This window comes from Bidens hawaiensis, unplaced genomic scaffold (assembly GCF_021521415.1).
Source record: "Bidens hawaiensis isolate Kalapana, Puna unplaced genomic scaffold, B.hawaiensis_p1.1 tig00000512_1, whole genome shotgun sequence".
NCBI classification, from domain to species: Eukaryota; Viridiplantae; Streptophyta; class Magnoliopsida; order Asterales; family Asteraceae; genus Bidens; species Bidens hawaiensis.
In genome coordinates this window covers 5,328,091-5,348,622 of record NW_027491033.1, presented here as the reverse complement: position 1 = coordinate 5,348,622, position 20,532 = coordinate 5,328,091, and the positions used below count along the sequence as shown (strand labels likewise).

The 20,532-nt window shown below is 34.6% G+C and overlaps 2 protein-coding genes and 1 pseudogene across 3 annotated transcripts; 1 reads left to right on the top strand and 2 right to left on the bottom strand.

The window, feature by feature from the left end:
* The first annotated feature begins 252 nt into the window (after positions 1–252).
* LOC143631860 (mitotic checkpoint serine/threonine-protein kinase BUB1-like) lies at positions 253–4,116 on the top strand. 2 transcript variants are annotated; one of them, XM_077100492.1, is made up of 14 exons: positions 253–338; positions 426–573; positions 1,404–1,561; positions 1,639–1,729; positions 1,907–1,999; positions 2,087–2,174; positions 2,236–2,339; positions 2,418–2,489; positions 2,984–3,073; positions 3,146–3,303; positions 3,387–3,441; positions 3,502–3,636; positions 3,713–3,831; positions 3,912–4,116. In XM_077100492.1, exons 1-14 carry the CDS (start codon positions 286–288, stop codon positions 4,099–4,101), a joined length of 1,554 nt encoding a protein of 517 aa, XP_076956607.1. In that variant the 5' UTR covers positions 253–285; the 3' UTR covers positions 4,102–4,116. The 2 variants fall into 2 exon arrangements, with proteins under 2 accessions (XP_076956607.1, XP_076956601.1); XM_077100486.1 differs by having other exon boundaries at positions 2,984–3,303.
* Positions 4,117–6,566: 2,450 nt separating this feature from the next.
* LOC143630676 (putative methyltransferase PMT19) lies at positions 6,567–11,918 on the bottom strand (annotated as a pseudogene).
* Positions 11,919–14,817: 2,899 nt separating this feature from the next.
* Positions 14,818–20,390, bottom strand: LOC143634750 (switch 2-like). The gene is made up of 8 exons (XM_077102754.1): positions 19,979–20,390; positions 19,202–19,308; positions 18,100–19,021; positions 17,247–17,494; positions 16,753–16,879; positions 16,327–16,602; positions 15,986–16,256; positions 14,818–15,402 (listed from the first exon to the last, which is right to left on the bottom strand). The coding sequence occupies exons 1-8, from the start codon at positions 20,354–20,356 to the stop codon at positions 15,101–15,103; spliced, it is 2,631 nt and encodes an 876-aa protein (XP_076958869.1). The 5' UTR covers positions 20,357–20,390; the 3' UTR covers positions 14,818–15,100.
* Between the last annotated feature and the right edge of the window lie 142 nt (positions 20,391–20,532).

Genomic DNA, 20,532 nt, shown 5'->3' with positions numbered 1-20,532 from the left:
ATTTTTATATATTATTATTATGAAATTGAGTTAATAACGCCTTAACAGTTGATTTATGATAGAGATATACATGAATCATATTTTGCACAATGAAATTGAAATCGTTCACTCTCATTTATCTTTTAAAAATCATACAAGCACAGGGCAAAGTTAACGTACATATTATTAACGTGTTAATTGTGAGAATCAATTATCACGTTAATTTAATTTGTATTTGATTACGCTCATATTTTGAAAATATGAATATAATTTCCCCGCCCATTTGCTCATCTCCGGCGACCATAGATGGCCAACGACACCATCGTCTCCGGCGAAGACCCTCTCTTGCCACACCTCTGGTAACTAAACTCACTCTCATCTCTTTTAACTTCCAATTTCTATTAATTAGTTAATTTCACTGCCTTGTTATTTATTCATTCATTCAGGTCCATTAAACAAGCCCTAGACAAGCTAGATCTATCCAAAACGGATGGTCAAGATGTATACGAGCTTGTCTCTCACTGTATCCAAACCTTCAAGCATCATTCCAGTTATCGAAACGACATCCGATTCCTCAAGATCTGGCTTATATATGTATGTATTACTTCCATATATTATATTATTTTATATTAAACCCTAGGGTAGGCCAAATTACAATTCAATACTGTTTCTTTTACATTTCTAGCTGAAGTGAAAACTAACTCTGCTTGCTTCAATTTTTAATTCTGCTTAGGTTAGGGCTGTAAATGAACCGAACGTTAAATTTGTTCGTTTAGTTAAATGATGAACATGAACAGAGGTTGGGTTCGTACATTTGAGTTCGTGAGCGTTTGGTAATAAGTTCATTGATGTTTCTTTCTTTCGTTCGTTCGTTTGTTTGTGTTTGTTAGTTAAAGGCTTGTTTTATATTTTTATGATGCTTTATTTGTAACCAAACTAACATTTAAGTTTTATAACTTTATTGTTTATGTTCAGTTTGTTTTGTTAATGATTTGTTTTATAATGTCTTGCTTTATGTAACAACACAATCTAACTTGTGCTTCGTTGACATTTTTATAATAAAATCAACGATTAGGTGATGATTGTGTTTATGATTATTATTATTATCTTAAGTGCTTAACTTTATATTTAATTAAGGTGAGATTATGTCTACTGCTTTGGATTAAGATGTTGCTTTTTTTTTTCCTTAAATAGTACATGTTCGTTTGCGTTTGTGAACTGTTCGAGAACATGTTCGATTCCTTAACGAACGAACACAAACAAGATTTTCCGTTTGGTAAGAGTTCATGAACCGTTCGAGAACAAGTTTAATGCTAAACGAACGAACATGTGCAAGTCTTTGTTCGGTTTGGTTCATTTAAAGCTCTAATTATGCTCTTCAATATTTATTTGGTCATGCAATGAAAGTGTTTTTGTGTTTGCAGATGGATTTTAGTCCAGACCACAAGGCAGTGTTCAGAGAAATTGAGCAGCTGAAAATTTGCTTGGATAAAGCTTTGCTGTACGAGTCGTACGCGCTGGTATTAGAAGAAATGGGGATGCTGACCGAGGCACATTTGATGTATCAATTAGGCATTTCAAGGTGCTTACAATCATCAACTTTTGGTATTCATTTTGATTATTATGTTTCGGTGTGATTGCTGATGACTTCTGGTTTAGGAATGCTGAACCGCTAGGGAGGTTGAAGAAGGCACATGAATATTTTCTTGAGAGAATGCACTCAATTGTAGCTGCGCACTCACTTCCAAAGGTATCCCTCATATGATTGATTATTTATTTGTAATTACGAGTTTACAATTATAATTACACAAGTCAGATTCTTATGTACATGATGATGATGATGCATAATCAAAGTCCTACCTTTAAAAACAGTAATATTGTTAGACCCGACTAGACTACTACTGATGCATACAGTTGATTTTTCTAGATGGACGGAGAGAATGCAAATGTGAATCCGTGGTCACTTTCTATTATAAAAAGTCTATTGAACAAGATGAATAGTCAAATGTCAAAATACGAAGTAAAAACTTCTTTCTCTGATGTTATAAGCACATGCTTTATTATTATTATTTTTTTGATGTCATCCTTTTAACATTATTATGTTCAGGAATATCATGCAAGTAGCAAATGTTATTCTGGGAAGGTGCCATTATCATCTTTGAACAAGTCAGTTAGGAATAAGATTATCGAGATAGGTAATGCTACTTTCACAAACATCTTGTTGTTATGAGATGTTTCTGATACAAAATATGACAGGTGGAGAAAAGTATCAGATCAAGGGTTGTGCTGGTAAGGGTGGGTTTGCACAAGTATACAAGGCGTGCGTCAACAGTAATGCAGATAAAGTTGTTGCTTTGAAGGTGATTGATACATTAAGTAATCTCTGTTTTCTTTTCATAATCAGAAGTTATGATTTCTAACACTTAAGGCTTTTGTAGATACAAAAGCCTCCATTCCCATGGGAGTTCTACATGTATCGCCAACTTGATTACCGAATACAAGAAAATGAAGTAAGCACTCCTTTTATCAAAGTATTTTGTAGTATTAAAGATGGCAAATTGGGTAACAGGTCATATTAGGTAACTTGCTGGTATAGGTCAAAACCTTTTCTTCTTTCAATTTTGTAAAACCATTTATTCTGTCAAACGCTATACTGCTTTAAAAGACCCAATTCTATTTTTATAATTAGATGATTTAGGAAGTTGCACATCCAAAATAGACATGGGTAATTTCATATATGCACCTCAAAACTTGAGTAATATATATTTACCAAACAAAAAAATGATAATATTAAATATGCCTATTTTCTTAAGGAAATGGGTAAATATGAAACTTTAAGTGCATACTGCATAATAGTTTCATTTATTGGGCAAATATGATCATTGCAAGTTTTAAGGGTATATGTGAAATTGTCCAAAAATACGCCAACTTATTTGACCCGTTTCTCCTTAATTTATGTTTGTTTTACTTGTTTCCTAAGCAACTGCTAATTGTTTCTCTGCAGAGAATATGCTTTGGATATGCTCATAGCTTGCACCTCTATTCAGACTACAGCATTCTTGTTTCAGATTTTCTAGCACATGGGACGCTCCTGGTGAGTTTAGGAGTTATGTTCAAGCTAATTTCTCTCTATTTTCCCTTAACATTTGCATCAATCGTTTCCCAGGATGCCATAAACACCAATGTGTGTACGGGTGTGTCAATGGATGAAGTTTTGTGTGTACATTACACAATCGAGATGCTCTCAATGCTTGAATCGTTACATGGTAATGGCATTATTCATGGTGATTTTAAGCCTGATAATCTCTTGATGTGTTATGCAAGGTAAACCAAGTTATAGAATATTTGTACCACCACCAAATTACATCATCCTTTTTTTTGGCTTAGAAACCTGTTACTTCTGGCAGGGGCGATCTAAGTGAAGATGGATTCGAGACTCGTAGTGGTCCTTGGCATGAACAGGTATGTAGGTTTATCTGAACTTGTTGAAGCAGACATTATTTTGACACTTACATTTGGCAGGGACTGTGTCTTGTTGATTGGGGTAGAGGAATAGATATGCAACTATTTCCCAACAATGTAAAGTTTAATGGAGATTGTCGAACGTCTGGTTTTCGTTGTGTACAAATGCAAGAGAATAAGCCATGGACATACCAGGCATGTTGTTCAATGTTTCACCACATTGTCTAATTTTGAATTCCATGTTGACTAATTTGAGTTGACTTTTTGTTAGGTTGATACTTATGGGCTTTGTGTTATTGTTCATTTGATGCTTCATAATACGTATATGGAGATTGACAAGAAACCCTCTCCTGATGGCTATTTGTATCAACCCAAATTGCCTTTCAAACGGTATTTATGATACATTTTAAGTTTTAACAGTTGCTTACTAACCGCCTCAAATTTCACCAACTCGGGTTCATGTTTTACAGATACCAAAAAGTGGATCTTTGGAAAAAGCTTTTCACGGATTTGCTTAACAACGATAATGACGAGGAACATTTGAAGATATTGGGAAACTTAAGGAAATCATTCCAGGACTACATGTGCTCAAACCCTCACTTGATAAGACAGCTAAAGCAGTTGCTCACGAAGCAAAGAATTTCAATGTGTTCTTCATAATCAATCTCATTTGGGTCTACTTGTTTGATGTTCAAATATATGATTATGATATCTAGGAGCTGTTGATAGTTGCTGAATGGGCTGAGCTAGCCTTTAGTTTATTGTATTTGAAAAGTAAACTTTTCTCAGTCTTTCTGTATCTAGTTCGTTCAACTTGTACGGTTTTCTTTGTCGATTTGGTTTGGATTTACATGGTAATCAATGACTCTTAAGATTCGGATTGTCAGCTTTAGGAAGTCGAAACATAATAAGAAGGCAACATTAATTGTACCCTGAAACCTTGGAAACAGTGGTGTGTAGTGTGTTTGTATGAAAGTGATCCCTTAATACCAACACCATAAACTAGACTAACCACCTCACATAGGATGGCATGCGACGATCGCTACATGATGAACAGATAACAGCGTAGATCAAGCCTAGGCTCAATAAATCGCTCCGAGTAAAAATGTTAAGCGACAGACTTGATTGGCTTTATAGTTTGCAAATATAACTTGTCTCAAGTTTATGAAATGATAATAGCTATTAAGACCTTCCGCATCAAGGCCATCCATGGCTTATGTGGAGGAGATTTGTTAGAAGAATGAAAAAGACGTGTATTGTGGAGGTCATCCATCCTTGAAGATCCTTTCTCAAGGATGGTGAAGGATGATGTTGGTGGGTCTCCAATGTTAGTGATGTGGAAATTATGAGGTTGTTTGTAGGAAGAATGAATATGTTATTGTTGTAGGTAAAAAGTGTTTGTGAAAAGAATGAATGGAAAGCTGATGTGACATGCTGACTAGACTGTTTGTAATAAGAATTGCATGTAGGCAGTCTAACACATCCTGTTTATAAAAAAAAATGTTAATTAAACGTATTTAATGTAAAGATTGGAGTGAAGCTTGGCTAAGATTTTAGTTTGACTAGATAAATAAATGGATCGTATCTAGTTTCATCCTCTTTATTTATTTTTATTTAGAGTCGCCGGAAGCACTACACACATTTCAAGTCGTCAAATTTTAAAACTTATATGTATACATTGTATGTGATAAGATCATAGGTTCGCTTTTTAGTTTTGGGGTCCTGCTAGGGACATCGGGAGAAAATTAGCATGCACCACTCAATACGCAGCATATTGAGGGGTTTTGGTTTTTCATGTTGTACCTTATACAACACGGGTAGCCCTATCCGTGATGTATAAGGTACGTGGACACCTGATTTGATTCCCGGAGGTTGTCGTGGACCCTAAAGGCCACGTATAGACCTATCAGTGGCGAATATGGTACACGACAACCTGCATATATCAAATCAATTGTCACTCGCACGCTGTATGCCACAGATAGGGCTATCCGTGGCGTAAAGAGCTGAAAGGCTCCCCCCTCATATAATTTCCACAAACACACTTACTTTTCACACACACACATACACATAGCTCAACGGGAAAAAAACCCTCATTTTCACGTACCACTTTCATCGTAAAAGGCAAATTATGTCGTGGTAGGACTCTCTATTTCCGGAGTCGGATATTCCCAATTTGAATGAGGAGTCGGGGTTTGCAGATCATAATGAGCAGTCGGTCTTACCAAATTTGAACCAGGTATCGCCGTATTTTTATTTAATTTACCAGGCACCAATTAGTTTTTTAAATAAGATATGCTAATCATATTGTTTGTTATCAGTATTTCGTATACGATAGTCACCCTTCATGTGTAGAGGGAAACAACACATCAAATGCGTACAGGGTTCAACCGTCGTACCGTTCACAACCTTACGTTCAACTCTCGTACCGGTTACCAGAAAATTCGTATTGCCTTACTCAGCCTTCGTGCCAGTTTCCCGTAGAAGATCCGTATTACGGTAGTCAGCATCCGTACCACTTACCAGTAGAAGAGTCGAACCAGCCACAAGCAGAACCGAATTACGTTCGTGATACCTTTCAAGAGACTGGAGGCTCAGACAACGAGTCCTCCATACATCTGTCTAGGAATGAAGCTAATGATGATTACATAAGCGAGGCGACGGTTTCGTATAAAACGGATAATGTATGACACCATATGCTTTGTTTGATTTATTAAATTATTATTGTATTTTTTTAACACGTTTTAAATATGACCTTATAATTGTTTCAGCTTTTTGGTACTCGTAAGGAGTTGGAGGAATGAGCAAAGAAAAGAGCAGAAAAACATGGGTGTGCTATTGTGGTCCAACTGTTTAAAAAAACGATATGGACTTTGCATGCAATCATGGTGGGAAACCTAAACTCATGGTCACAGTTAGACGTACCGGTAGTGTAAAAAAGTGTTGTCCTTTTAAACTCGTAGTGAGCTTAATCATACTCATAGACTTGTTATGTTTAACTATAACATTTTTAACAATCAAGTAATGTCATTAGTTGACACGTTATAGATACAAACTTAACACGTTACAAATATAACACAACCCATATCAATCCGCTAAAATGAATAAGGTAAACTTCCCACCTATACAATTCACAAGCTACTTCTCCATGCATATGTGAGGTTACATAATATGCTGCTAAATATTTATCTTCAGATGTCAAGAAAAAGCAGCTTTCGCGGGCCAGAGGGCCCCGCTTCGGTGTCTAATAATCGAGTTTACCACCTCATTTGATCCGTATGGTTTTTTATCTTTACAATAATGTCTTCATAATCTGCTATTATTATCGTCCCTTGAGACCGAATAATCCTGTACATCTCAATGAATATGTCAACAATGTCACACCTGTTATCAACACAAAACAAATGACCTGAATTAGTTGTGGGGTTTATGTCTCATCCATATTGTTTCACCATAGCACGACCTAAACAACTAAACTATACCGAGCCAAGCCGCTCGTGAGCTACTCAAGTTCAGCTCGTTTATAGCTCGAATAGAGCCGAGCTTAAACGAGATTGAGCTCGAGACGGCTTGTGAGCCTAGGCGGGCCTATTAATAATGAAAAAAATATTTAATATATTTTAGTAATAAGTATCATATCATAAAAATTTATGATAAAAATAACTGAATAATATCATGTTATATATATAATATAACAATAAATTAATATAAATTAGTTAGTAAATAATAAACAAGTTGAGCCTGAACCGAGCTCGAGCTTTAGTTGACTTAATTTAAAGAACATAACGAAATGGCTTACTTGTTCATGTACAAACTAAACACATTGTCTGCGTGTATCAAGTCATATGATCTAGGATATGTCGAAAATGGTTCACACCTATAACCAACAATGCAAGAGTCAACAATCACCAAAAGTCAACCACACCATAGAATTAAAAAAAATTAAAAAGAAAAAAGAAAACGAAACAGTTCATGTAAGTTCCAATCAAACCGCGCTCATAGATAACACCAGGTGCTTTATAACTTGCATCATGAGGAACAACATTCATGACCCATACCGGATACTTTGAAAGCGAAGCTGCAACACCTAACCCTGCATTCATATCCATAACATTTCTATACCCACCACTCGATAAAGATTTTAACATGTTCGCGTATGTAGCAACTCTCTTTTGCCACATCAGATTATCATCAACAAAATCTTGACTTGTTAAACCCGGAGTTGACCCGATTCTAGGTGGAATATTATTCAACCTTTTGGGCCACTTTTCAAGAACACCCCCTGAAACATCTTGCATGTGTTCTACTTGAACTAAAGGAGTTATGCATGTATCCATTTTTTTGTACCAACCATCATCTTGGTCATCATTTTCGTCACAAAATTTCGGAAATTTTGAATGTGTTTTCTTGCATTCGATATGGTTGATAGGTTTCTGCCACACTGCAATCGGGCCTATTCCTTTAAGTTTTCTCCAGCATAACCGTTTAGCGAGATCCTCTAAATGGGCCAGCTCTTTTTCAGGATCCTTGGTGGTTCCATCCGGGACTAAGTATTTGGCTGTCCAGTTAATAGGCGGGCCCGTCAACAACCAATAACCACCAGGACGCAATATACGGTCGATTTCTATTAGATACAGCCCATCTGACCACACAAAATCAAGAATTTCCATTAGCTATAAGCCCATCTAGCACACAGAATCTCACTACTTTTGAAAGAAAAACCTTTCGGGTCAACTCAGCACAACTTGTTTGACCCGTACCAAAGCTACCCGCTTTGACCTGAACCCATTTGACCCATTTACGCAACTGATCATTTTACCACCTTAGTTTATATAGCATGCATACTGTAGAAGATAAAAATGAAAAAAAAAGGTCATTACTTATAGAAAAAAACTTTCGGGTCAACTCAACAAGACTTCTTTGACCCGTACCAAAACAACCCATTTTGACTAGAACCCGTTTGACCCATTACCCAAGTAACCCAACCGATCATATTACTACCTTAGTTTATATAGCATGCACACACTAGAAGATAAAAGTGAAAACAAAAGGTAATTACTTTGGAACAAAAACCTCTCGGGTCAACTCGACACAACTTGTTTGACAATACCCGTTTTGACCAGAACCTGTTTGACCCGTTACCCAACCAATTATTTTACCACCTTAGTTTATATAGCATGCATACTCTAGAAGATAAAATATGAAAAAAAAGATAAAAAAAATTCTAATCTATTGGTTAATTTAATGTATACCGTATTCGGTCCATGGTACATGGCAACGCGAGCAATGAGCCATGTCGAATGACCTAGACGGGTAGGGTAGTCTATAGGTGCTAAGAACACCAAGCATGGCAGGAAGACCTCTTTCTAGGGCAAATTGTACTTGAGCTTCATGCACGTCTCTTGGGGCTATAGACATTGTTATGATGTTGTAATCCAACAAAGAATCTCCAAAGCTTGCAACCTACCATTGTTTAAAGTTTAAACTTTTAACCATAATGTTAATGAACACGTTATTTAGACAATAATATTAATGAACATATGATAATTTCAACTCATTTACTTATGAGTTATGAATGTTAATCCAGAATAAGGTTGTTCAAAAATCTCATGGCTTGCTCGAAGGCTAGTTTGTAAACGAGCTGAGCCTAAGCCAAGGTACACAGGCTCATTTAAGTTGAAGTACAAATACAAATTTTAATATACAGTAGAAACTCGATTAATTAATAAACTCTCTAAGATAATATTTTTTGCCGGTCCCGACTCGGGGATAGGGTGCAAAATTAATAATTCGCTAAAATTATAAGATAATACATTTTTGATAATTTATTTAGACCCCATATAAAATATAAATTAATAACTCCTTATATATAGCATATTACATGAATGATTTATGAATATTTCTTGAAAAATGACTCAATTGTCTTTTGTTTTTTGTTGAAATCAATTTCCCCTTGAATCTCGTCTCTTATTTTCCTTAGCATGGTAAGAACTTCTGGTGTTGTTTTCTCATAGCTCAACAAGAAATTGTTCAATGTGATTGTCGCTTTAACAGCTTCGTTTCGCGAAGGGGGCTCCATTGTAGAACTTTCATCATCTTCTTCATCGATATCATCTTTATTAATTCCAATAACGCTTTCAATAATTTCTTCATCAGTCAACAACTGTGTTAACCTATTTTGATCTTGTATTTATATAGAAAATATTTTTAATGTCCATAAAGTGATACATTGAACACAAGAAGCATAATAAGGTGGGAGATTGAAGGTTTCTTTCAAATTGGGCCGTTCATTTGATATAAATGCATTGTATACAATAATTAAGTGGAAGCTTGAAAGGTGTTTGTAAACTAAGTATTCTACTATAAATTAATAAAATATTAATTAATATATAAATTAATAATTATTAATTTATCGATTAATTAATAACTCTTTTAATTAATAAATTTTGGTGGTCCCAAGTGTATTATTTTATAGAGTTTCTACTGTATGTACGTTATAAATTCTATATTACGTATGTTAAAATACTATTTTTGTTTATATGTGTAAAAAATACATATTTTAAAAAATAAACGGGTTGGTGTGAGCTCAGCAATTCAACTCGTAAAGATAAACGAGTAGAGCCGGCTTGAAACGGGTTATAAACGAGCCCTAGACTAGTGGACTAGAACTAAAAACTTAGAATAATAGAAAACAGTCAAGGTATCCTTAACAATATTGCCTATATATGTACAACCTTCAAAATTAAATTATCAAAAAAAAACTAAATTTAGTAAAAATATGTAACTAACTAATATTAAATATATATAAACGAAACCTTTAAAAGTTTTTTGGTTGCTCCCTACATCTTCTCAAGCCACTATATTAACACTGCGTTCTTGAGTTTTTTATTTAAGAGTTTGGAAAAGAAAAGATTAAAAAAATTTTCTTTTTTCATTCTTGAGTTTGTTTTTAAAAGAAAAGAAAGAATGCAAAGAAAAGTTAAGGTTTTTTTCCTCCAAAACATTTCAGCCAAATATGGCCTGATTGTGAAAGAAAATTTATAGCTCATTACCATATTAGTAATTTACCCTATCTTAATTCTCTTTTTCATGTTGCTATAAGGACATAATTGCAAAGTTACAATTTTTTTCATATCTTTTCCTTCCAATCTAACTCAAGAATGTAATTAAAACTTTCTTTTCTTTTCTTTTATTTTAACTCGAGAATATTTTTTAAGTATATAGTTTATTTTCATTTCTTCCTCTATACAATCTTATCATTTTTTTTCCTTGTATTTTAAACCCAAGAATGCAATGTAAATGGAGGCTTCTCATGCATTTGACCCAAATTCACGGGTATGACCGTATGGGTCTCACCAAACCCAAATATCCTTAAACAGGTTATAACATCTTATTAAATTAAAATTAAATCTCACCAAATATTTGATTTGAAAATTCAATTAAATAGGGATACACTAAAATTTAATATCATATTTTTAATAAAAAAATATTATTTATAATTAAAAAACAATTTTATAATAAAAAAAAAAGTGAGTCATGGGTCTCACCAAACCCATATTGCTTTTAAATTGGGTTATAAATCTCATTTATTTGTGAAAATCTTTCATCATCAAATCGTACGTATATTATCAATTTTTTTACAATAAACAAAATTAAAATCCAAAAAAATATATAAATATTATAAACGAATAATGCAAAACAACCCCTGTAATACGAGGAATAAAAGCTAGTTATTTATAAGTAATACTGTTGGTTAAAAAGTGTTTAGGTCCGGCTCCAATTTGTTTTAAACGACTTAGTTTTGCTAGCAGCCGGTTGCGTTCTAATGTCATAGTTCACTTTGCGAAGCGAAGCAGGTAACAATACTACTTACCCCACAGCCAGTATCAAGAACTGTCCTAATGACCCCAGATTCCAAAGGCACCGCCTTCTTCAACAATTCAATATATCCCTTAACCCCTTCTTTAAAACTAGTCCCACCGCCCGGAAATACCAACCGATCGCCGGCCACTTTCACCCAGTTTTGCTTCTTCTTTAACTCTGTCAACGTCTTAAACGGCACATTACTAAACCAAGCTTCCGACCTACTCTCCGGCCACCGGAACGGCTTCTTGTACCCCTCCGGCACCGGCACCAGACACCGGAGAATCTCGACGGGACAGTGGCGTTCTTGGGTGATACAGTGTCTTGACATTAATAAAGAGTCTTTCTTGAAGTGGGTCTTGACAGGGGCAATAATGGGTGAAATTTGGAGGGCAAAATTGGAACTTTTTAATGTGGGTGAAATTGGTTTTGGATTTGGGAGGTGGGTTTGTGGTTTGGTGGGTTAAAGCTGTGAAATTGGTGATGGAGTTTAGTGGGTTTGAGCAGTTTGTGGTGATGGTGGATTTGTATGATCCAAGAATGTAGGAGAGTGAGCAGAGGATTGTGATGAAAAGGAGTTTGATTAATGGGTTTTTGAGGGCTGAGGGTTTATGCATTTTGGTGTGTGATGGTATATAGGAAGTAGCTGTAATCTGTATGCATTGTCTGTTATTTCTGTTAAGGTGCCAAATTCCATCAGGGATCCAACTTTATATATTCTTTGAATATTCAAAAATCAAAACTAGCTTTTATCTCTTCATTACTAATACGATTATGCGTTTATAATATATACATCTTTTTTTTTGAATATTTATTTTATTTGTTGTAAGAAAGTTAATAATATACTTAGGATTTGATGATAAAAGAGTTTCACAAATAAATAAGATTTTTATAACATGGTTTAAAATCTATTTGGGTTTGGTGAAACTCGTGACCCGCTTATTTTTTTACTATAAAATTGTTTCTTAATTATAAATAAGATTATTTTTTTTAAAATCAGATACTAATTTTTAGTATATCCCTATTTTATAGGATTTTCATGTAAAATATTTGGCGAGACTAATTTCTAATTTAATTAGATGTTATAACCCGTTTAAGGGCTATCTTGGTTTGGTGAGACCCGTACTCGTGAATTCGGGTCAAATGCATGAGAAACCTCAATTTACAAATATAACAATCTGACAACTTGAGAGAATGTAGAGAGGTTTTTTTTATATATATTTAAGATAATGGAATGAGTTCTTTTTTAAAAATGCATTTCACTTTATATTCTTTAAATGGATTTTCGCCTCGCTTTTGGTCCTTTATATTAGCGGACGTTAAGTTTTTCAGTTAATTCACCTCATTTTGTACTAAAAGCAAGACAAAAATCTATTTAAAAGATATTAAGTGAAACTTATCTTCAAAAAGAACTCATTCCGTAATTTGTAATTTTCTCTTCTAGGAATCCTTTCTAATATCTCTATACTAGAGTGTTTGTGGTCCGATTCATTCGGTTTTAAAAAAGTTATAGGTCAAACGGTTAACTATTGTTTTCGACAAGGCAAACCGACCTAGTTGGGTGGTTTGTCAAACCAGCGGGTTGATGGTTTGGTTTAGACAGGTTAACAATATCACCGATATTAAATTAGTTTTTTTCAAAGTTATTAATATTTATCAAAATCTTTTGAATGATACGGAAGCAAGATGCCTATGATACATATATACATAGTTACATGCTTTAAAGTGAAAAAGAATGTTGGTGTGCACGGTCTGTCTTGGTCTGAATGGCATAAATCTCAAATATTAAAATTGAACAGTATGTTGGTAATCTTGGTGTTAACAAGCTATGTTGGTAATCGGGATTTACTTATAGACCAAATGAGAGATAATAATCAACATTAATTCGAGTTAGGAGGTGTGTAGTGCATCTCGATCAAAACTGTTATGATGAAAACTGTTTCGGTTGTGTAACTATTTGAAACTTGCGGGGTGGTATATGTAAATAGTTTTGCATGGATTTCAATACCATGCTTTTAATAGATACTATAATAAAATGTTATGAATTAGGGTTAATTTTGTATCAAAATGTAATTCAGTTTAGTGTTATTTTGGAACACTTTTTTTCCAACCTATTTTGAAATTAATTTACAATAACAATATTAATAGTTAATACCTAGTACAAGTACCTAACAAAGTAACTACACCATGTGTTGTAAATGCATGTCCCCAAACTAGCAAGACAAAGTCCACATTCAAATTTAATTTGATGAAAAGGAATCACTTGCAAGTATAAAAACCTAGTACAATTCTGTCTCGAGTGGTATCATACACAACGTAATATTCATGCATTAGTAATGTGAATGAAACATGACCATAGTATAGGTATTGTCATAAGTTTTATAGATAACCCAACAAGTGATTTCCTACTTCAAAACACAATTTGAAATTGAATGTTAAATGGTCCATCTTCGAAGGTTAGTTGGACAAATCCTACATGAATATAAAAGTTGTATTATACGTGTATATAAGTATATAACCTAAACATGTCACGGGTTTTTACATTTTGATATGAACGCGACTAGTTTAACATAGAAAAATTATTTGACTTTGTTTTTCAATACTCTATAATTACAAATTACAACAAAAATACAAATATTAGTAAAATATATTTAGCTATAAAAGTTGTTCATTTTATTTATTTTTGAACTGTGGCATAAAAATAAAACATATATTTTTTTAAAATTTATAAGAATAAACAAGTTAATTCGTGAACCCGATTACGATATGTTTATCTAAATGTATTCATAGTTGGACCCGAAAATGACCTGAACCCTCTTAGATCAAAATTATGACCTAACTTGATCAAGTGACACAGAATCACCCATGTGTTCAGCTCTATCTTATAAACCTAACCCCAAATGGAGTCTGCAGAATAAATTATATTTATTAAAGCCTGTAATTATTCTTACCCATATTTGATTCATGAGACTGAATGGATCAATGGAGCTCCAGTTTGAATGTAAAATCAATCAGCCAAATATATATTTCAATAGATTAAGATTTTGGGTAGAGGGGGCACCATACCCATGACCCAAATTAGATCCATCTTCATTGTAAGTATGCCGCCTCCTTTTATTGGTTTCTGGGTTTTGTGACATTAACATCAAGAACATTGCACCAAAGTTTTCTGGTGTTCACAAATCGACAAATCAAACAACGTTTCGTTTCTAGAGATTAGGTTCAATACAAAGACCGATTAATCTATAGAAAGAGAGAATAGACCAAAAACTTTTTGCTCAGGTTAACAAGTTGTGCTTCGTACCCAAAATGCATGGCACGTCTAAAGGTGTTAAGGTCCTAAAGCCAAGGCGTGAAATGCTACAGGAGGCGCCCAATATTCATGCAGTACCTATGAACTATTTACTGTCCCAACTCCCAAAGTCTATATCGGTTGTAAGATGCATCTCCTTTGTCTAAGAGATGGTATAGGTACTTGATAGGAATAAATTCTAAAACCTTAGGACACAGTCGTCGCCACACCACCGCATCAGGTGATTGCTGCGAATCACACACCCTGATGTGTTTCCCTGGGCATCCAAAGGTCTTTTTAAGAACAAGGTCATACATTAGTGCCAATTTGATTAAATGAGCCGACGCCGGTGTAACAGACCTAACATTTACTTGAATACGCTAAGATTCACAGCCAAACTCAATAAACCTACAAGCCTACAGAAAATAAAGGTAAAACTAGACCAATGGTACTTTCTATTGGAACAGCAAATCAACAAGACCATTAACATACCATGATGTCATATATTTATGTTCGGTCCCTTCGTCTTTTGTATTTTTTCAATGCTTGTTCTCTCTCAACCAAACTTGCAGATAAAAACCACTTACTAAACTCAACAACTTGCATGCCCATAAAAGTGGCAAGGCGCCTGAACTGCTTTATTTTATGTGCTCTCCTCAAAGAAGCATTTGCCTTCTCACCATATTTCTTCTTTGCCATGTGTGTGGGCAAAGATGAATGTATTTGCGTTGGAACCTCTTGCATCATGTCAACGTCACACCCATGTTTATGGCTTATTATATCTTCATTACGGTGAGCATAAACAATACCTGAAAATTATACCAGAAAAGTAAGATTATATCTAATCATTAGGGTGTTCTTGCAACGTTTTGAAGCCGGGGCCAAGAAAGGGAATATTTGTACAAACTAATAAGTCTTTGATTAAATACAAATACATTGACCCTTTTGAGATTGCCTTCCTCACAAAATTTTAAAAAAAAAATCATATAAATAGCAGTATATGTATGGCTTATTTTATAGATTATTGAGTATGAATTCTTATGTTTAAAACTTCACTTATAACCCAATATGAGAAATAGTGAGTGAATCATTGGCATCTAAAGTTTCTATTAATGCATATAATGCTGTAAATAATTTGCATGAGCATATTTCATACTACATTTTATAAGTTTATAACAAAGATATATAAAGTTTTGGAAACAGAGAGTCGTGATTAAACTCAGGGCCACCCAGCCAGCCCATTTAGCCTTTGTTGATAGAAGTGATTTGGTGGATAGATTCTTGTATTTTGCCCTTATAAAGGTATTCTAAGAGTGAAAATATATTGAACTATGTGCCAAGTAGAATGATTGGTGAATTTTGTAAAAGCAAAAAAAAAAAAAAAAATCTCACCCAACTCTTTGCTGACCGGGGCAATTCTTTTATTATTAAAAAGCTCGCTGTTGTCCCTTGCTTGTGGTGGTAGAAAGCACATCCCAAAGTCAGACAAAATGTGTTTTTCACCTTCTTGCTCATTCTCATTCTCATTCTCATGTTCATGGTCATTATGTGCTGTTCCTTGCTTGTCATGTGACTGAATGATCTCACTGGTGAAAAGCTTATCAGACAGATCACGAAACAAGTTGCTGATCCCAAAAAGCTCCCCCTGGAACTCCTTGCAATCCTGGATCAAAATAGTGTTAATATACAAGTTGCCTAATATCATACATGAGAATAGGATTATAATGATATACCTGGACACCTTCAAAATAACGTTTTTCCAGTTTTCCAGAAACAGCAATATTTGAGAGCTGCTGTTTGTAAACCTGGCGAGTGTAAACAAGTTCTTCAAGAGAACCAGCTGCTAAAAGCCGGAAAACCACAACATGTCGCTTCTGTCCAAATCTAAACGACCTGTCCTGTGCTTGCAAATCATGAGCCGGATTCCAATTTGGGTCAAATATTACTACACGATTGGCGCTCACAAGATTCAGTCCCAGCCCCCCAGCACGTGTCGATATAAGAAAAACCTGAAATCAGAACACATATGCTGTTGGATCTCCATTTGTTGCTATAGATGCCAAAGCGTATTCCAGTGTACAAAAAACCCTCTTTTCGTGGGGGAATTTAGATTGCTTTTTGCAATAAAGTAGTTTTGGTAATCATATTTTTCCGTTTACCTGTTTGCTTGGACTTGAATTGAAGTCGTCAACAAGAGATTGACGCATGGCAGTTGGAGTAGACCCGTCAAGTCTTGAAAAACTGTATCCTTTTCGTATTAATAACTTCTCCAGTATATCCAGCATCCTACAACAATGTCAAATGTTTTCAAAGTCACATGACCTGTAATGCTTCATATAAAACTTCAGATCATAATCATTTTGATCTCGGGGAGATTTCATATATACACTTTGAATTTTGCAAACTATCATATTTACCTAATAAAAAAATTAATATCACACGTAACAATTCAATTACTTACAAATTCATGTTTGCCAATTTTATTAAATACAATTAATAACTTGACCATTATACCCTTCTCTTTCTCCTTACACACAAAACTGTCATATCTTTATGCAAGTTTAAATGGTTAGGCTATAAATGTCATAAATTTGAAAATGGTACATACGATATTTACCCATTGCACCCTTCTCTTTCCCCTTACAAAAATTACCTGACAGAGTAACTAAAGAGAAGAATCTTGTCGCCATGTAAAATCCAAGAAGACATCAGCTTTTCCAAAGCTTTCATCTTCCCACAATGCTCAACATCACTCAGACCCATAAAACTCTCGTTTTGTGCATACCCTCCCACCACATCAATATCACTACCAAACACTTGTGATGCAAAAGCCATGTCTTTCTTCTGTTTATCTGCCTCATCTTTTGAATTTGGTTTTATCAACTCCAAATGATTGCTTATCTAACACAATATTTCAACAATTCAAGGCAACGCGTGTGTAAATATATGCTTAAATTAATAATAGGGACAATTTCATAATGCCCCTACAAACTTGGAAAATACCATACCTATTCATGCAAAATTAAAAGTATCATATATCATATATACCCAATTCAATAAAAACAATTTAATAAATGACCATCTTACTCTTACTTTTCTAAAACTTTCAAATATTATAAACCCATTTTACTTCAAATTTTGTGTTTACCCATTTTGATTTGGGTTTGTCTACTCATATTTAACTTCAAACTTTTTTTTATCATGCGATTATACCTTTTTGATTATCTGATTCAAGTTTAATTATCTGATTCACACATACAGATTTGATTGTTTGATTCGCTTGCTTATCGTCAACATCAATCAAAATTCAAATAAAAATAGGGTTTAAACTTCAAACAATTACAAAAAAAGGGGTAGAATGATCATTAAGTATAAACTCATTAAAATTGGGCACATGAATATCTAATATTTTTAGTTTTGGTTGGGTATATATGAAAATTTTCAAGTTTGTAAGGGTACATATGAAGCTAATCCTTAATAAAATTAAGTATAAATAAGAAAGAAACCTGCTGGAGCTTTGTGAGGCAAGGAAGAACAAGACAAAAGGGACAAGAATCACAACCATCTGGATTATCTTTATGAAGATAAGGCCAAATAACACCATCTGGAACTGTTCTTTTACAACATTCAACTTGCTTTAAAGGATTTCCACAACTACACGGAACATCCTTATTAATAAGACACTGAATGTCTGGTATTTCTAGCATCCGCCTATAAACCCTCTTTTGTACCTCACTCATTGCACAAAACACAACATTGTCTTCCTTACCCATCATAAGATGCCCAATTGTCTCCTCTTTCGTTCTCCTTAACAAATACTTATGCAAAACCGACACCAAATGCTGCTTCCTCTTTTGAGCAATCTCAACATATCTTTCAGGTGCACTCGATCTCTGCCCGTGTTTTAACGGCTCTTCATAGTAATCTCTAAAATGTTCACGGCTCCCTAACCCTCCAGGTACAACCCAGTCAAACAGGTTGAATAATTCCATTATTTTGTTTTGCATTATGGTGCCGGTTAGACCATACCGATTCCGAGTTTTGATGCTTAAACAAGCTTCATAAAGTTTTGATTTTGCGTTTTTTAAACGGTGAGCCTCGTCAACGATCACAATCTCCCAATTAATCAGTTGTGACAGATTCTTTTCATTAACTCTGTATGTGTCAAAACTGGTTATAACTATTTCAATTCCATGAGATTCAATTTTTTCAATAATTGTATCGCGGTTCGTGCCATGGTAAATAGCAACGTTGAATGTTGACCATTTAGAGAACTCAGACTCCCAGTTTTGAATTACAGATGACGGGCATATTATTAACACAGGCCCTTTGCTGTCTTCTCTCCGATTTGGAGGACTTGTCATGTCTCCATCTTTTTCATAAACAGCAGAAAGAAATGCAATTGCTTGAATAGTCTTTCCTAGTCCCCTGATCAAAGAAATCATATTTACACTTTCTTTTAAAAATGTATTAATTATGCATGTTCGTTTGATCACTTGATTGGTGTTGCAAGTTGAAAATAAAAGACACGTGTAGTTTCAAGGAAACACACTTAAAGAGAGCATGGAAGATTTAATGAAAACTTTAGGTAAATAAAGAAGCACTGACATGTCATCTCCAAGAATGCCCCCACAGTTTTTCTTGTACAAATTGTACAGAAACTTCACTCCTTCTCTTTGATGTTCTAACAGCCTGCAATTTATGGAGGCAGGTACCTGCAATGAGCGTGTTGTTAGATGAAAAATCATCTACAGACAATTAAATGATATCTACTTGGAGAAATATCAAAATTGAAAGTTAAGGCCAAATGACGAACAGACGGACGGACTGACTCACGCAAATGTGTGTGTGTCTGCGCATATATATTTCCTTTAGCGATGCTTTGTAAGTGAACCAAAGCCAATCCAAAATTATCTCAAAGATCTGGTAAAGGATCCCGTCCCAAAACGATTAAGATAAATAAGTGTACACGGTCCCAATTTTATTTGACTATAACAAATATGAATCCCTAGCTTCTGTCAGGTGGAAATGGAGTGAACCAAGCCCGCTCACAATTTACGTTTACCATAGCATCCGTTAGATTTACGTAAGGTATACAAACTGAACACATAGTGGTGTAAAAAAAACAATAAAATGACTCCACTATGGTTACTGATATAGTTAGGTCATATCATAAGTTTATTTTTCCATTTCAATACGAGAAAGTTGAATCATTCACCAAAAAATAAATAAATTCCATAAGTAACAATAACAGGGTATTTGAATATACACACAATACAAAGTGATCATTGCAGCTTAAATTCACCATAACCAATTTTTAAATATTATTCTGGTTAATGATAATTATTTAGATTTAAAATAATCTAAAATTAGGGCATAATTGACCTGCACTGAAGGGGATGTTGAAAGAACCAACGGTTCATAAGGTCCGGTTGGATCAAATGTTTCGAACCTACGTCCGATATCATCATCTTCTTCTTCTTCTTCTTTTAATTGAACATCATCATCATCGAATTCTCGTTGGACGATAACGTCCGGGCGATGATTCCGTTGAATATTAATTTCTTTTGAAGGAAGCAAAGAATTGTAATCATCTTCCAGGCGTAATAGTTGCTGAGACAACGAAGACTTGGGAGGCTTTCTAGGGTTGTTTAGAGTATTACTTAAAGAAGTTTGTGAGTAGCATGAAGTCGAAGGTTGTGATTCTGATTGTGATCGGTAAGAACATGGCTTCAGAATCTCCTTGAAACTGCTTAATGACATACTTTCAATTCGACTGCTTATTATTTTCAGGAGGGGCTTTGCTTTCTTGATATCTGGGGCACCCTCGGTTTAGGCCATTCGGTTTTATCGGGTTCTCGGCCTCCTGCGCACACTTGGTTGGTTTCTACTACCCGATTGTGAGGTATTCATTCGGCTTCGGCAGCTTCCACTCCGTG

Excerpts from the sequence above, each read along its gene's own strand:
- LOC143631860 (XM_077100486.1), top strand. The coding sequence starts at position 286 with ATGGCCAACGACACCATCGTCTCCGGCGAAGACCCTCTCTTGCCACAC. Across the intron at positions 1,562-1,638 it reads TATCAATTAGGCATTTCAAG|GAATGCTGAACCGCTAGGGA; the intron begins GTGCTTACAATC and ends CTTCTGGTTTAG. Across the intron at positions 2,000-2,086 it reads GTCAAATGTCAAAATACGAA|GAATATCATGCAAGTAGCAA; the intron begins GTAAAAACTTCT and ends TATTATGTTCAG.
- LOC143634750 (XM_077102754.1), bottom strand. The coding sequence starts at position 20,356 with ATGTCATTAAGCAGTTTCAAGGAGATTCTGAAGCCATGTTCTTACCGA. Across the intron at positions 17,495-18,099 it reads GCCTCACAAAGCTCCAGCAG|ATAAGCAATCATTTGGAGTT; the intron begins GTTTCTTTCTTA and ends ATATTGTGTTAG. Across the intron at positions 16,880-17,246 it reads CTCTTTAGTTACTCTGTCAG|GATGCTGGATATACTGGAGA; the intron begins GTAATTTTTGTA and ends ACATTGTTGTAG.